Source organism: Dryobates pubescens, chromosome 12 (assembly GCF_014839835.1).
Source record: "Dryobates pubescens isolate bDryPub1 chromosome 12, bDryPub1.pri, whole genome shotgun sequence".
Classification (NCBI taxonomy): domain Eukaryota; kingdom Metazoa; phylum Chordata; class Aves; order Piciformes; family Picidae; genus Dryobates; species Dryobates pubescens.
Window position 1 is genome coordinate 8,611,166 of NC_071623.1, and position 16,440 is coordinate 8,627,605.

Consider the following 16,440-nt stretch of genomic DNA (forward strand, 5'->3'; position numbering starts at 1 on the left):
ACCATATCACACTTTACAACTACCTGAAGGGTAGTAAGGTGGGGGTCAGGCTCTTCTCCCAGGCAATTTGTGACAGGATGAGAGGGCATGGCCTGAAGCTGTGCCAGGGGAGGTTCAGGTTGGATGTCAGGAAGCACTTCCTCACAGAAAGGGTAGTTAGACACTGGAATGGACTGCCCAGGGGGCTGGTGGAATCACCATCCCTGGAGGTATTTAAGGAAAGATTGGATGTGGCATTTAGTGACATGGTCTGGTCAGTGTGTTGGTGTTAGGTCATAGGTTGGACTTCATGATCTCAGAGGTCTATTCCAGCCTCAATAATTCTGTATGTGTGATTTTGTGTGTGTGATTCTCTCACTTCTTTTGGTGTTAAAGAACCCCTAGGGTGACTAGGCTTCTGACTGGGCAGTCAAGGCCCAGGGACTTACCAAAAATTGGACAGGATTAGTCTGGATCTTGGATTATACCACAAGAGCAAAACATTTAAAGGGCATGCTCTGTGCAACAGTACCATTACTTGAGGTTCCCCGAAGAATTAAAGTGGTTTCTGCTGTTTCCTCAGAGCCTTCAAATCAATCTGTCAGCTGGTGTAAAGTGGAGGCTGTGGCCATGAAACCTGTCTTTGTGAATGTGGTTAAAGATCTTTCTCCTCCTCCTCCTCTTGTGGTCATGTCCCTCAGTATGAAGACTACTCAGAACCCAAAGACTCACCAGAACGAGGTAAGTAATCTGATTTCATTTTGGTTTGCTTTGGGTTTGTTCTTTGGTGTGTATTAAAAATTGTCCAAGGGTTGGAACAATGTCACCTGATAAATCATGTCTAAATTATTTACTGTTGAATAAACTTCCTATGCTGCAGGCTTTTGAAAGACATTTTTCCTGAGGCCTCACTAGCATGAGGACTCTGGGTTCAGGAGGCCTGTTTGATAAGAATACTGTGACAGTGGATCCTACTTATCTTTTCAAGCCTTCTATTTTATCCTATGTGCATAATGGTTATGAATGAGACTGTCCCAGAACAGCTGTTAATGGATTGCTGAGTTTTTTTTGTTTGGTAAAGCTAATAATAGGGTCTAGGTAAAAGAATAGAATTATTCTGTTGATAAAAACTGGTTCTAAAATAGAATGAGAATGTGGTTTAAGTCTTATAGCACCTATTAGCCAGCTGGTTGAGGGAGGTGATTCTCTCCCTCTACTCCATTCTGGTGAGACCCCAACTTGAGTACCATGTCCAGTTCTGGAGCCCCTATTACAGGAAGGATCTAGATGTGCTGGAAGGGTCACGAGGATGATCAGAGGGCTGGAGTTTTTCTCCTATGGAGACAGACTGAGGGAGTTGGGAATGTTGACTCTGAAGAGGAGAAGACTGCAAGGAGACCTTATTGTGGCCTTCCAGTATCTGAAGGGGGCCTACAGGAAAGCTGGTGAGGGACTTTTGAAGGTGTCAGGGAGTGATAGGACTGGGAGGAATGGAGCAAAACTAGAAGTGGGTAACTTCAGATTGGATGTCAGGAAGAAGTTCTTCACCATGAGGGTGATGTTACCAGAGTGGTCACAAAATCAACCAGGTTGGAAGAGACCTCCAAGATCATCAAGTCCAACTGATCACCTAACCCTAACTAATCAACTAGACCATGGCACTAAGTGCCTCATCCAGTCACTTAAACACCTCCAGGGACGCTGACCCCACTAGCTTCCTGGGCAGCCCATTCCAATGGGCAATGTCTCTTTCTGTGAAGAACTTAATTCTAAGACCAAACCTAAACTTCCCCCTGCACAGCTTGAGACTGTGTCCTCTTATTCTGTTGTTGGTTGCCTGGGAGAGCAGACCAACCCCCATATGGCTACAACCACCCTTCAGGTAGCTGTAGAGAGCAGTAAGGTCTCTCCTGAGCCTTCTGTTTTCCAGGCTAAACACCCCCAGCTCCCTCAGCCTCTCCACATAGGGCTTATGGTAGAGGTGGTAGAAGCCTCATCCCTGGAGGTTTTAAAGGCCAGGCTGGATGTGGCTGTGAGCAACCTGATCTGGTGGAAAGGGTCCCTGCCCATGGCAGGGGGGTTGGCACTAGATGATCCGTGAGGTCCCTTCCAACCCTAACGATTCTGTGATACTATGATTTATTATTCTGCTTGAAGATCTTTCTTTTTGTCAGAAGGGGGAAGAGATGTCAGTGGCCACTCAGTTATGGACTGCTGAGCACAATGTCTAGTTAGGGGCATTCCTGTTTCTTTCCATAAGTTGCCCTAGCTTAGGAAGAGATTTAGTATTCACTAATAGGATAGGAACAACACTAATAGTTCTTTCTGGCTAACTGAATGGAAGAAAAACTAGGCTGGCAATTTTTTTCAAGCAGAGTTAGTTCTCTTGGTAGAAAATTGTGAAGGGAGAGTGTTGGGGGCATGGAGCCAGGCTCTGCTCAGTGATGTCCAATGATAGGACAAGGGGCAGCTGAGGCAAACTGGAGCAGAGGAGGTTCTACATGAATATAAGGACCTTTTCACTGTGAGGGTGCTAGAGCCCTGAAACAGGCTGCCCAGAGAGGTTGTGGAGTTTTTCTCTGGAGACATTCCAAACCTGCCTGGATGCATTCCTGTGTGACTTGCTCTAGGTGCTCCTGCTCTGGCAGGGGGGTTTTTGAGGCCCCTTTCAACCCCTAGAATTCTGTTGTTCTGGTCATTGTTATGAGACATAAACAAGGTACCAACAAGACTCTGCTTCCCAAAGTGTTTCTAAAGCCTGTCTGCTTTGTCTTCTGTTGTGCTTTTCTGACCACTGTCTGGAGAGTTAGGACCTCCTGCCAGCAAAGCAAGCAGGCTTCTTAGCATTCTCAGGGGCAGCCCGTCTGGAAGCAAGGATTCTCTGCATGTCTTGTGCTTCTCACGTGTCCTCTGCACTTAATAGGGAATCCTTTAAATTGTGGAATCTGTTCAGATTCAGAACATAATTGTATAAAAGCAGACTTCTCAAAAATAAATTCTTTTTCCTCTCACACTTCTAAGACCATAATTTAGGCCTAAGACCATAATTTAGGATGAAGTTCTGCTCTATTTTTATGTGGGGTCAACTCATAACTTTTCTTCTTTTTAACTATTTGTAATTGAAAGTAATTTTAAAAAGATCTTTTGTAGAAACAAGAGAAAAAAAGGAAACTTTAAAACAGAATAGGGTGTGTGTGAAGAGATGGGTACGGATAGTAGTGTTTATGAAGTTGTTTGTGCTGTATCTCTTTGGTGTAGGTTGTGGCTATTGCGGCTCTGATTCATCAGAAATTTCCTCTGGATAAGGCTCCACCTCAGCCTCCTTTTCAGACACACTTCTGTGGTATGTACTTGGAACAGTTTATGAGTAGGAAAATAATTCTTTTGGAGTTTTGTTTTGTTGTGTTTCTTGATTGTGTGTGTGCTTTTGTGGTTTTGGTTTTTGATTGGTTGGATGTTTTACCTCATTCTGCTGCTTCAGCAGTATTGGCTTGAAAGAGGTAAGTGGCAGTGTTTCAACACCAAGCAGGCTTTTCTCTCTGTTTTTACCTTCACTGATTATTGACTTCTTATTGAAGACTTCACTGAATCATAGAATGGTCTGGGTTGGAAGGGACACCCCAAAGTCATCTAGTCCACCCCGCTTGGGCAGGGACGTTCTCAGCAGCAGGGACATCCTCAACTAGATCAGATTGCCTGGAGCCCTGTTGAACCTGATCTTAAATATCTCCAGGGATGGGGCCTCAACTGCCTCCCTGGGCAACTTGTTCCAGTGCTCCACCCTGCTGTATACAGTTTGCTATAATTTTTACTGGTTTCACTTCTTCGTGGTGGGAAGGTTGGAGTAGATGATCTCTAAGGTCCCTTCCAACATAAGCCATTCTATGTTCTCTTGGGTTACTTTTGTCATTCATTAATTTAAACTGCTTACTTTGTAGTTATTTTTCAGTTCTTCTGAACAGAACTAAAAAAAGTAAATCTCAGAGTTATTTATAAGCAACTTTTCATCAGGAAAAAATAATCTTGGAACAGCTAAACTCTGAGATTCAGACCCCAGTCAAAAGTGTTGAAGAGTGCTGAGTGCTTGTGAGAGGAATTTCTTTGAAAGCTGTGGACTAGTTTTAATCTCCAATGATAACCTCAAATATGACTGATTAGAATTGCTTCACATTTTACTAATTACTCAGTTGTCTTAAAGACAGCCATTCTCATAAGCCTAGCTTTTTAGAATTAGTTTTTCTTGGCTCCCTGTGTTGCGGATGGACGCTTACAGGGAGGGTGCAGTTAAGAACCGGTGTGTAAGAGCAAATATGATTTTTATTGCAGCTGTTTCCAAACCGAGCGATTGTATTTTCCCTTATGACTTCAAAGAAGCTATTAAAAAGAAGGTAATTTCATTTTGTTACCCTTCTGACTGCAGTACCTCTTTGCAATATGAACTTGATGTTGCTTTGGGTGTGTTGTGTAAGAAGAAATATTCAAAGGAATGGTGGGAGGGTTTTTTCTTTCATTAATTTGCCACTCTGTAAACCTCAGATCTTTTGCAAAGAGGCTAAAATTGTGATTCGTTTTCATTATACCTGACTGTGTACTTGTAGTAAAGTGGGAGAATTTGTTTCTTCTTTCCTTGGAGAGTAAAGTCTGTCATAATTTAGAAGACATCCTTTCTAAAGGGCACTCGCTGGGAGAGCTGACAGAATAATAAAATAACCTATTTTTTTGCTTTTCCTCTGTTTCTGTGTGATCTTAAGCCTGTGAGTGAAGGATGCGCCTGGAGCATTTTCCTGGTGTGCTTGATTCTTAGGAGGCTCTTAAAATATCACTAGACACCTGCATACAAAAGCAAAATGGGGGAAAAAAGCCTCTGAGAAAAGCTTTCTGCATCTACGGGAGTGAGAACAAAAAGCCTTGAATTACAGAAGTAAAGGGAGAACTCTGTGGTGCTTTGTTATTGTCCTGTAGCTAGTAGGGGAGAGGAGATGTTTCCATTTTAAACTTATTGGGTCATTGAAATCGGGTGCTCTCTTGCTCCTTTTAGAATGCTAAAATAGAAATTGCTGCCACAGAGAGAACACTGCTGGGATTTTTCCTTGCGAAGATTCACAAAATTGACCCAGATGTTGTTGTGGTGAGTAGCTCTGAGACTGGGAGAGTGAAATTAAAGCACACTGTCAGGTGGTCAGCTTTGTTCTTTTGCCTTTGTGTCCTGTTACAGGTTTCTAATGTTTATTTTAGACTTGCTTTATGACTTGAATTTGCTTATAAGACAGCAGGTATACTTTGATACAAAGATGATAGAGAATTTTCCCTGACAGCATTTTATACATCCCACTATATCCCATAATACCTGCAATAGGCAGGATTTCAATTGTAACTGAAACAAGTTGTATTTTTCTTCTTCACTCAGAAAGAGCAAACAAAAAACCAAACCACCCACAAACCCTTGTGATTTTTCTAGAAAAAACAGCAACTTTTGGTATATACATCAGAGTCTGCTTCAGTTCAGATGCTCATGTAATTTGTGTCACCATTTAGATTGTTTTTATACTGTAAATCAAGGTGATAATCAATCCAAATCCATGGGATCTGAGCAGTTTTGTAGTAAGAAACCTCCTTTTCGACTGTATTGGCAGCTGAGGATTTATAACAATTGCTATCATATAATATTATATTCTATTCTAATTCCTAACATTCATTTATATTACATTTTATCATAACTACCACTATTTTAATATTTTTGTCATTGCTAATATTGATTTATATTTTAGTGCAATTACCAATAGTTTAATAATAGATTTTGTCATTATTAATATTAATGCACATTATGCTTTATTATTATTAATATTCGATTGTCATTACTAATACTACTTTTTGTTATGTTTAATTAATGCTCAGTCTGTAATGAAATTTTGAAGACAGTTTAAACTTGGTTACCTGCAAGTTGTTATTCTTCTGGAGATAAATACAAATAATTAAGTGGTGGGAAGAGGATGAAAGAAGCAGTCAGATTCCTGAGACCCTAATGGTCTCCAGTATTCACCCTATGAGCTGAGTTTCCTGGTGGTCATGGGAAGGAATCAGGGGAAACGCTGCAGCCAGTGGTTTTAAACTTAAAGATGCCAGTAGTAGGAGTGTGAGAGCACTGATCCTGAAACCAGCAGAGTTGTGTTAGTGTAGTTGAATTTGCACCTGGCTTAATTAGTGCTTTTAAAGACGCTCTATCAGCACAGGGAGATGAACATCTCCCTGATGAGGAAAGGCTGAGGGAGCTGGAACTCCTCAGGAAGAGGAGACTGAGGAGTGACCTCATTCATGCTTATAAAGATGTGAAGAGCAGAGCTGGGCTCTGCTCAGTGATGTCCGCAGATAGGACAAGGGGTAGTGGGTTCAAGCTGGAGCAGAGGAGGTTCCATGTGAGCATAAGGAAAACTTTTTCCTTGTGAGGGTGCCAGAGCCCTGGAACAGGCTGCCCAGAGAGGTTGTGGCGTCTCTTTCTCTGGAGATGTTCAAAACCCACCTGGATGCATTCCTGTGTGACCTACTCTAGGTAATCATGCTCTGGCAGGAGGGGCTGGACTTTGGAGGTCCCTTCCCTTATAACCCCTCACATTGTGTGATAGGTAGAACCCTCTACTGTGGCTGTAATGCTGCTGCTGATTTTAAGGAGCTTCTATATCACAGCATTGCTCTGTATAAATGTATTTGAAATGGTGAACCTGCAGTTTCTGGTAACCAGCTGGTCCACACAGGCTCATATTCAGTACAAGGGTGGTGAGACTCTGGAACAGGTTGCCCAGGGAGAGTGTGGATGCCTCCTCCCTGAGAGTGTTCAAGGAAGGGCAGTATGGATGAGGCCTTGAGCAGCCAAGTCTAGTTGAGAGGTGTCCCTGCCTGTGGTGGGGAGGTTGGCGCAATTGATCTCTAAGGTCCCTTCCATCCTGAGCCAGTCTATGATATTCATCAGGGTAGCATTTTGCTTTCAGCTGAGGTTACAGACCAGTGTCATCATTGTTTAAACTTTGCAAATATTGCCAGAGCACTTTGATAAATAAAGATTGGTTGCAGTGTATTTCTGTCCAGATTTAACAGCTATGCCTGTTGTAGAAAGGGAAAAATGTCATTATTTTGATGTCAGTATTGAGATGTGATGGATGGAAAGACAATAAATTTCTTGCAGCTAAGTTTATAATCTGTATAGAGAATGTTGTGGATTGTTTTCTTCCTAGAAAGCTTTACATTCTAATACCTGGTATGAAAACATAAAGCTGAATCCTGTGAGCTATGAGCCAGTTACAGAGATGATTTTGGTATTCTGCTGAACAGCATAGTTAGTGTTAAGACTAATGAGTGCTGTTGATGAACATTCCCTTAGAAAGTGCTCTCTGTGAGAGAGATAATGCCATCAATTAGTTGGAAAAAGACACAAAGGGCAAAGGAATACTGAGTGTGTTAAACTAAGTCTTTCAATTTGCATTTGTTGTAACCTTTTTTTTGTTTGTTATTTTTTTTCTGCTGCAAGGGTCATAATATTTATGGCTTTGATCTGGAAGTGCTGCTTCAAAGAATTAATGTGTGCAAAGTCCCTCACTGGTCCAAGATAGGTCGACTGAGGAGGTCCAATATGCCAAAGCTTGGGGTAATAAGATTGCTCAAGTCTTTTAAGTCCCTTTATGTTGCATGTGATTAACAATGAATTAATTTTGCTGGGAAATTGTAAATATGACGGTGATGTATTTTGGCTGTTGGTCACACTGAATTTCATGTGTCCCAGAGCAGAAGTGATGGATGTTTATATGACTTCTATTATAGTAATAAGCTAAACTAAATTTTCAAGTTGGGCTAATATAGTTTACACATCTCAACTAGATGATGGTAATGACAGATTAATTGCAACAGACTTTACTGTAAGTCTTTGTCTGCTGCAACTGGAAAATGAGAAAATGTAATTTGGATTGACTGGTGAATCATCATCACATAGAGAGCTGCTAAGGTAATAATTCTGTAGTTCTTAGTATATATTTGTTCAGAGGATAATGTGTGAGGCTTGGGAGTGTTGAAGTGCTGCATGTGGCTATGTTCTTGCCTGTTCTTATTCTTCCTGCAGACCAAGAAGAATACTTGTGTGTGATTTGTTCTGTGACTTTTTTTGTCCTGCTGTTAGTACACAAACTATAGTTGGAGGAAAACTAAAATCCATGCCCATGTTCTTTAGGGATTATTCTGATTATTAAAAGGCATAACAATTTAAGAGTAAGGATCTAACTAGTCATGAGAGTTAAGTATCTGCTTCTTAATATCTACATGTACTGAAAGAGTATTTAGGACAAGGGGCAGTGGGTGCAAGCTGGAGCATAGAAGGTTCCATGTGAACTTCAGGAAAAGCTTTTCACTGTGAGGGTGACAAAACACTGGAACAGGATGCCCAAAGAGGTTGTGGAGTGTCCTTCTCCGGAGAGATTCCAAACCCGCCTGGACGCATTCCTGTGTGACCTATTCTACATGGTGCTGCTCTGGCAGGGTTGTTGGACTGGATGATCTTTTGAGGTCCCTTCCAACCCCTAACACTCTGTGATTCTGTGATCTTCTGTAAGCCTTTCTTTCTTGGGATAGTATTCCTAGCCTGAAGCAGTGGCCCCTGCTGTTTCAGTCTCGTTTCCTTTGTTTCTTCATTAAACAGCCTGTCTTTACCTAACAAATAGCAACATATCTCCACTTCTGTGATAGCATGGATTCCTTTGAGGTTTAATTAATAAAGCTTGAATATCAATGGTATTTAGTGGAGTATTTAGAGAAGCATTCAGTGATCAAGGGACTTGGCTGAGTCCTACAAGGATCTGTTTTGGCTAGATGTTCTTTGTTAATGTTTATTTGTTTCATTTTTGGTTTGAATTTTTCTCTCCTCGTGTGATGTGGTTTAGGGTCGAGGAGGGTTTGCGGAGAGGAACGCTGCCTGCGGTCGAATGCTCTGTGATGTAGAAATCTCTGCTAAAGAGCTGATCCGTTGCAAGAGTTACCATTTGTCCGAACTGGTCCGTCAGATTTTGAAAACAGAGAGGAGGGAAATCTTCCCAGAGGAAATTCCAAATATGTACAGGTGTGTTGCTAGTTTATAGCGTTCATCCTTCCCTGCAAGGTAGAGGAGCTGGTTTCCCACTGTAGAGTTTCATGCTTACTTAATGGATTTCATAGAGTGATAGAATTGTTTTGGTCGGAAAAGCCCTCTTAAGATCATCCAGCCCAGCCATTAACCTATGTGGTAGTTTTAGGCTATGCCTTTAAATTTTTTTCACAGATCTTGGGCAAACAAGTAGTAAAATGTAAATAAATCACTATTGGGTGTGAAAAGGAAAATAGAGATAATTCTAAACAATGTCATTGGAGAGATATCTACCATAAATCTGGTTGTACCAAAACAATTCCTTCTCTTCTCCTCTGGCTTCGTGGTTCTGGAGACATACTAACTTGCTTTTGCTTGACCTTGGCTGCATTGTTTTGGTTAAGTCTAACAGCAACTTTCTCTGCTCTCTCTCTCTCCCCCTTCTTTGACCAGGGGGGTTTGGGTGGACAGAGAAGGAGAAGCTGTTAGCTTCTCCTGGTCTCTGACCAGGGGGGCTCTTGTGCCGTTTGTTAATTGTAAATATCTGTAAATATTGTAGATACTGTATATTTTGTACATATTCATTGCATTCCATTGTAGGTGGTAGTTTTGCCTGTAAATACAGCTTTCATTTTCTTCCCATCGAGCTGGTCTGGCAAAGTTAATGTTGGGGGGAAAATTTCAACCCCCTGCAACTTAACACCACCACGGCCATTAAACCATGTCGCAAAGTGCTGCGTCCGCATGTTTCTTGAACACCTCCAGGGACTGTGACTCCACCACTTCCTTGGGTAACTTTAGTTCTAATGTCTGACCACTCTTTTCAGTAAAGAAATTTTTCCTAATAGCCAATCTAAACATCCCCTGGGACAATTTCAGTCCCTTTCCTCTCATTCTGTCACCCAGAGAGAAGAGTCCAACCCCCTCGTCACTGCAGCTTGCTTTCATGTAATAGTGGAGAGCAATGAGTTTTCCCCTCAGGCTTCTCCATCTGTCCTGGAGGTGCTGACTTAGCATACTGATGCTTGAAAAGGAAAACATTAACATTGCATGTTGTTTCAAGCTCCTCGTGATGAGTGGCTTATTATGTGCAAAGCAAACTGATTTGTGAGAACATTATTTTGGAGTCATGATAAGTTGTGCAAGCTTGAGTTTTGGGAGTGTTTTGTTGGTTTTTTTTTGTTTGGGTTTTTTTCACTTAAGGAACTTTGCTTTATGTCAGCGAGCCACAGATACTATATGTTCCTCACACCATAGAGCTTTGAACTGCAGAGCTGTTGGTGTGAGTCCAGAGGAAGGCCACAAAGGTGGTCCAAGGGCTGGAACACCTCTGCTATGAGGACAGGCTGAGGGAGCTGAGGTTCAGCCTAGAGAAGATAAAACTCCTGGGGGACCGCATAGCTGCATTACAGTACCTGAAGGGATCCTACAGGAAGCCTGGAGAGGGACTTTTCAGAGGGGTGTCTAGAAACAAGACAAGGGGGAATGGTTTGGATCTGAGGGAGAGTAGGTTTAGAATGGCTCTTAGGAAGTTCTTCAGTATGATTGTGGTGAGACTGGAAGTGGTTGCCCAGGGAGGTTGTGGATGCCTGTGCTCTGGAGGTGTTCAAAGCCAGGCTGGATGATGCCTTGAGCAGTCAAGTCTAGTTGAGAGGTGCCCATGGTGGGAAGGTTGGAGCAGATATCTCTAAGGTCACTTCCATCCAAAGCCATTCTATGATTCTGTGATCTCTCCTTTCTTTTTGCAGTGTTTCTCCTCATTTAATCTTCATGCTGGAAAACACCTGGACAGATGCCATGTTCATTCTCCAGATCATGTGTGAACTGAATGTTCTGCCACTGGCCCTTCAGATAACAAACATCTCAGGGAATGTCATGGTACATTTTTATTACTTACCCCCCAAACACATTGTCCCAGATGAACAGTTTCATGGTTTCTGTGTTTTGAGTTGCTAGCTTTAATTTGTATGCAGTAATTGAAGATACTTGATGCTGTACATTTGGATTTGTTTGGTGGTGAGTGTGAGTTTGATGATCTAGTCATGTAATAATGTAAAAGCTTCCATCAAAATATCACATTTGAGTTTTGCTTTTGATGATGATGCAGAATAATAGCAATGTGAGGTGAAAGGGGAGCTAAGGGGGAAGACCACTGAAGAAACTAATAGTGGCCAAAAGCAGGTGCCTGAGGAGTATAAATTTGCCCTGTTGTATTTGGCAGTGCTTTCCAGGTTTTGTGTCCAGTTCTGGGCTCCTCGTTTTAAGAAGGACAAGAAACTGCATGAGAGGGTATAGAAAGGGGCTACAAAGATGATATAAGGGGACTAGAATATCTGTCTCACAAAGAAAGGGTAAAGGAATTTGGGCTCTTTATCCTGGTGAAGAGAAGGATGATGCTCATAAAAACTTAAAGGGTGGATGTCAGGAGGATGGAGCCAGTCTTTTTTCAGTGGTGCCCACTGACAGGACAAGGAGTAATGGGCACAAACTTGAACATAAGAAGTTCCATCTAAATTTGAGGAGGAACTTCTTTAAGGGTGAGCTCTGAAACAGGCTGCGTGGAGAGGTGGTGGAGTCTCCATCTCTGGAGACATTCAAAGCCTGCCTGGATGCTGTCCTGTGCAACCTGCTCTAGGTGAACCCGCTCTGGCAGCAGGGGTTGGACTAGATGAACTCGGGAGGGCCCTTCCAACCCCTCTCATTCTGTGAACTTATGAATAGTTGAAAGACATTGCTTAGTCTAATTCTGTCTGTCAGTATTTTCTGTGCCTTGCTTTGAATTCCTTTTCTTTTTGCCCCTCTCTGTAGTCGAGGACGATGATGGGTGGACGAGCGGAACGTAATGAATTCTTGCTGCTTCATGCATTTCATGAAAAAGACTACATAGTGCCAGACAAACCAGTGTTTAAAAAGCCTCTGCATAAGCTGGTGGGTCCAGTTTCTCTCTTTCCAAGAATTTTTAGTAAGGAAAAAAACCCCAGACCCCACATTCATCTACTTTTGCTTCTCACTGTTCTGTGAGAGAGGAAACCCGAACATAGCAAGTTTTAGATTCAACTTATTGCTACAGCTTATGCTTAATTCTGCATTTTTTTATTTCTTGGTTTTAGTTGATATTGGAGGAATGTGTGCTTTAAAGGGACAGTGTGACAGCTTTTCCATTGTATGACAGATCTATGGAAACTCAAGTTGCTCTTTTAGTTTAAAACTGAAATAATCTAAGTACTTAACTGTGTAGGGAAACAGTAAGGAACAAGATCATCTGTGATGCTTTATAGATGCAGATTTGCTGTACAATTATTTTAGTGATGAACAGTATTTCATGCACAATTTGTAAGGCAGGTGACTTAGAATCATAGAATCATTCAGGTTGGAAAAGATCTTTGAGATCATCAGGCCCAACCATTAATCCTACTCTACAAAGGTCACCATTGAACCATATTTCTAAGCACCACATCTAAACAACCTTTAAAATACATCCAGGGGGTATCAGAAAAATAAATCCTTTAGATAATACCAATGTGAATATACTTGTTGAATAATTTATATTTTCATTAGTAAATTAAGATTTGAGAATGTACTTATATTTCATTGTATTTTGCTTGTTAGTTTTAAGTAAGTTCATTAGCAAATTCCAAAGCAATAAGTTCAGTTGGTTGATTGTTGCATCAAAGCAGGAAGGGAATTTTAAATGTTTCAGAACAGCATTGGACAACTTGGAACTGGGGGTACTGGGGGCAGTTCTGTTTAATATCTTTATTAATGGTTTGGATGAGGAGGTCGAGGACACCATCAGCAAGTTTGCAGACAATACTAAATTGAGCAGGAGTATTGGGTCTGCTTGAGTGTAGGAAGGCTCTGCAGAGAAATCTGGACAGGTTAAATCAATGGGCTGAGGCCAAAGGGATGAGGTTTAACTAGGCCAAGGGCCGGATTCTGCACTTCAGTCACAGGAACCCCAAGCAATGCTACAGGCTTGGGGCAGAGTGGCTGGAAAGCAGCCTGGTGGAAAAGGATCTGGGGGTGCTGATGAACAGCTGGCTGAACATGACCTAGCAGTGTGCCCAGGTGGCCAAAAAGGCCAATGGTATCCTGGCCTGCATCAAAACTGGTGTGTCCAGGAGGAGTAGTGAAGTGATGGTGCCTCGGGACTTGGCCACAGCTTGAGTACTGTGTTCAGTTCTGGGTGCCACAGGATAGGAGAGACTTTGAGGTCCTGGAGCATGTCCAAAAAAGAGCAATGAGGCTGGTGGGGGGGTTTGGAAGGTGTCCTACAAGGATCTGCTGATGGAGCTGGGGTTGTTTAGTTTGGAGAAGAGAAGGCTGAGGGGAGATCTTATTGCTCTCTACAGCTCCCTGAAAGGAAGTTGGAGTGAAGCTGATGTTGGTCTCTTCCTCCACCGAAGCAGTGACAGGACGAGAGGCAATGGATTGAAGTTGTGCCAAGGGAGGTTTAGGTTGGACATTAGGAAAAACTTCTTTAGTGAGAGAGTGGTGAGGGGTTGGACCAGGCTGCCCAGGGAGGTGGTGGAGTCACCATCCCTGGAGGTGTTCAGGAAGCTGTAAATGTGATGCTTCAGGATATGGTTTAGTGGTCATGGTAGTTGGGTTATGGTTGGACTCAGTAATCTTAAAAGTCTTTTTTAGCCTTAGTGATTTTGTGATTCTATAATTGGGAGAAAAATTCTGACTTCAGTGAAACAAATATCAAAATACTCTGAGTCAGCCATGATTTTTATTTATTTCATTAAAGGCCAGCCATTGCATTTCCAAGCCCTACATTTTAACTGGGCAGTAATATTTCTGAGTCATGAGTTGATACTATTTCATTTTTTTTCCCTAGTGTTAACTTCTACAGCCATCCAGAAAATGCTTACTGGTGATGTGCTGAATGATTACAATTTCTTAAGGTCTTTGCAGATCTCTTGTTAGGAGTTCATTCCTATAGGAGTTGGTTTGAATGCTGTTTTGATGTGTAAAGAGCTTTAATAAGGATCATGGTGGAAACACCGTGATTTGTATGTTTTGAAAGGAACTCTATGCACTGTCTCCCATGTTCATGTTTGATTTGCCAAAAAGAACTCCTCCAACAGTACAGAAAATGTGGTGACTAGATAATAACTGTTTTAAATGCCACATGTAGGTGGATGAAGACGAAGATTTGGAGGAACAGAGTAAATCAAAGATAGGGAAAAAGAAAGCAGCGTATGCTGGGGGCTTAGTCTTGGATCCCAAAGTCGGTAAGATGTGGCAATTTTCTTTCTTCTATGAAGTTAGAGCCAGGTAGGTTCTATTAAACAGTTAGATTGTAATGAGCTCCATGTGTGTGTCTCGTGGTGGTGCTGGGGGGGGTTGCTGTGGTGGTTTGGGAGGAGATTGTTGGCATACAAGAAAATACCCAACATCAGTTGCGGGATTGCTTACTCTGACTCTATTCCCCTTAGCTTTTTGTCAGATGCTTGTGGTCTGGCAAGGAATTAGGACTGTTTGTGTGCCTGTAATTTTCTGATGGACACATAAGTTTCCTTTCAGTTTCTCCTCTATGTGGAGAAAACTGTACAAGTGTCCTATAGTAACACAGAAGCTATCTGTTCAACTCTGGTGAGTTAATGGGGTTGGATCGTTCCACTTCTGACAGCCTTCTCTAATGGGTAGTGATGCATCTCGGCAACTAAATTGAAGGGAAGTGTGGTACAGGCAATCTATTACTGTCATCTAAATATTAATATTGCAGCTGGATGAAGTCCTTAAGGAGACTGAGTCATTCTGACTTTTGTTTTAAACTCTGTTTTAGGTTTTTATGACAAGTTTATTTTGCTTCTGGACTTCAACAGCTTGTACCCATCAATTATCCAGGAGTTCAACATCTGTTTTACCACAGTGCAGAGACTGTCACCAGAAGCACAGAAAAGGACAGAGGTTTGTGTGCTTTAACTTGTGAGTAAAGTTACACTCAGTGTGTTTTCTGTGAAGCAGCTTTTTAAGGAACTGTTGGTTTTCATTGTGTAATGTTTGTTTCACACACACACACATAAAATAGGCTATTCTTGTTTAAAAACACATCATAGTAAGTTTTGGGTTGGGACTTTTGGAAATATTTTATGTCTGTCACCTTCCTTTCAGTAATACTCTTGGTAAGTTTTCTCTTGAACGTTGTATGTTTGTCGTCTGCCTTTCAGTAATGCTCTTAAAGAATCTTGTTAGGTTTTCCTTCGCCTAAATAAAATCTTGGTATCTTCGTGAAACAAGATTTGTAGCGAGGCTCTCTTGGCCCTTTTCAGCCCCACCTCTTCCTATCAAATTCTGCACCTCTTGACTGATTTCATCCTAACTTGATAGAGGCTTCCTAAAGTTAAGAACCTTTTTTGTCTGCTTTCCTGTTCTCTCTCTCGCTTTCCTGTTCTCTCTCTCGCTTTCCTGTTCTCTCTCTCGCTTTCCATCTCCCTGAGTGTGTGTTTCATTTATCTGGATTTAGATTTGTGTATACACACACATGTATATATGTATGTATAGAATATACACATACATTAAAAGGAAAAAAAACAACCTTCTTGCAACTCGTCCGTGTGTCTTTTGGGGTTTTCCCAGACATGAGACAGGATTGGTCTTTGTCCCCAGCAGGTTAAAGACCACAAAACCCTTGTTATGCTGCTTGTTCTAAATTGAGCTTTGGTGGGTCTGCAGGAGTAGTTAAGAGGTTATGTTGTTTGGTTTTGTTTTGGTTTTTTGGGGGGGGGGGGCAGAATGTTTGTTTTGGTTTACTTGTTAGGGTTTTTCCCTAAATTTTCCACTTAAGGCATCTAATCTTCTAGCAAAAAACTAATAAGCGATGCTGATCATTTGACAGGTTGAAGAAGAGGAAGAAATTCCAGAGCTTCCAGACCCATCTCTGGAAATGGGAATTTTGCCTAAAGAAATCAGGAAGCTGGTGGAGAGAAGGCGCCAAGTAAAGCAGTTAATGAAACAGCCAGATTTAAATCCGGACCTTTATTTACAGGTGTGTTTTACAGGACTCCTTTGGTTTTACTCCTACTCCCTTTAAGTGACCTGATGAGCCTTGCAGAATAGACATGATTAGTAGTGAGCAGTGATTGTAATGTGCTTTCCTTTTAGCCCTTCTTTGCTGCAGAGCATATAAAAAGCTAGGACTGTAATTGTGAACATTAAGTTCTGTTCTCTGTTGGCTGTGGTTATATCATTTTTGCTGGTTGTGTTTCTTTTTCAGTATGATATCAGACAGAAAGCTTTGAAACTCACTGCTAACAGCATGTATGGCTGCCTGGGATTTTCCTACAGCAGATTCTATGCCAAACCTTTGGCTGCTTTGGTGACACACAAAGGGAGGGAGGTAAGTCAGTAAATAG

At 41.7% G+C, this 16,440-nt stretch overlaps 1 protein-coding gene and 1 non-coding gene across 2 annotated transcripts in view; both read left to right on the top strand.

Moving 5' to 3' along the window:
- POLA1 (DNA polymerase alpha 1, catalytic subunit) overlaps window positions 1-16,440 on the top strand; it is a 230,972-nt gene that overhangs the window by 31,043 nt on the left and 183,489 nt on the right. The window contains exons 15-26 of the mRNA XM_054165862.1: window positions 563-720; window positions 3,238-3,322; window positions 4,306-4,367; window positions 5,018-5,107; window positions 7,499-7,615; window positions 8,898-9,073; window positions 10,825-10,954; window positions 11,885-12,004; window positions 14,220-14,316; window positions 14,871-14,995; window positions 15,924-16,073; window positions 16,302-16,424. Of these exons, the coding sequence (XP_054021837.1) occupies window positions 563-720; window positions 3,238-3,322; window positions 4,306-4,367; window positions 5,018-5,107; window positions 7,499-7,615; window positions 8,898-9,073; window positions 10,825-10,954; window positions 11,885-12,004; window positions 14,220-14,316; window positions 14,871-14,995; window positions 15,924-16,073; window positions 16,302-16,424 (1,433 nt within the window). The remainder of the gene's footprint in view (window positions 1-562; window positions 721-3,237; window positions 3,323-4,305; window positions 4,368-5,017; window positions 5,108-7,498; window positions 7,616-8,897; window positions 9,074-10,824; window positions 10,955-11,884; window positions 12,005-14,219; window positions 14,317-14,870; window positions 14,996-15,923; window positions 16,074-16,301; window positions 16,425-16,440) is intronic.
- On the top strand, window positions 14,586-14,716 carry LOC128897637 (small Cajal body-specific RNA 24). The gene has a single exon (XR_008462503.1). It is a non-coding gene; the product is annotated as a small Cajal body-specific RNA 24 (non-coding RNA).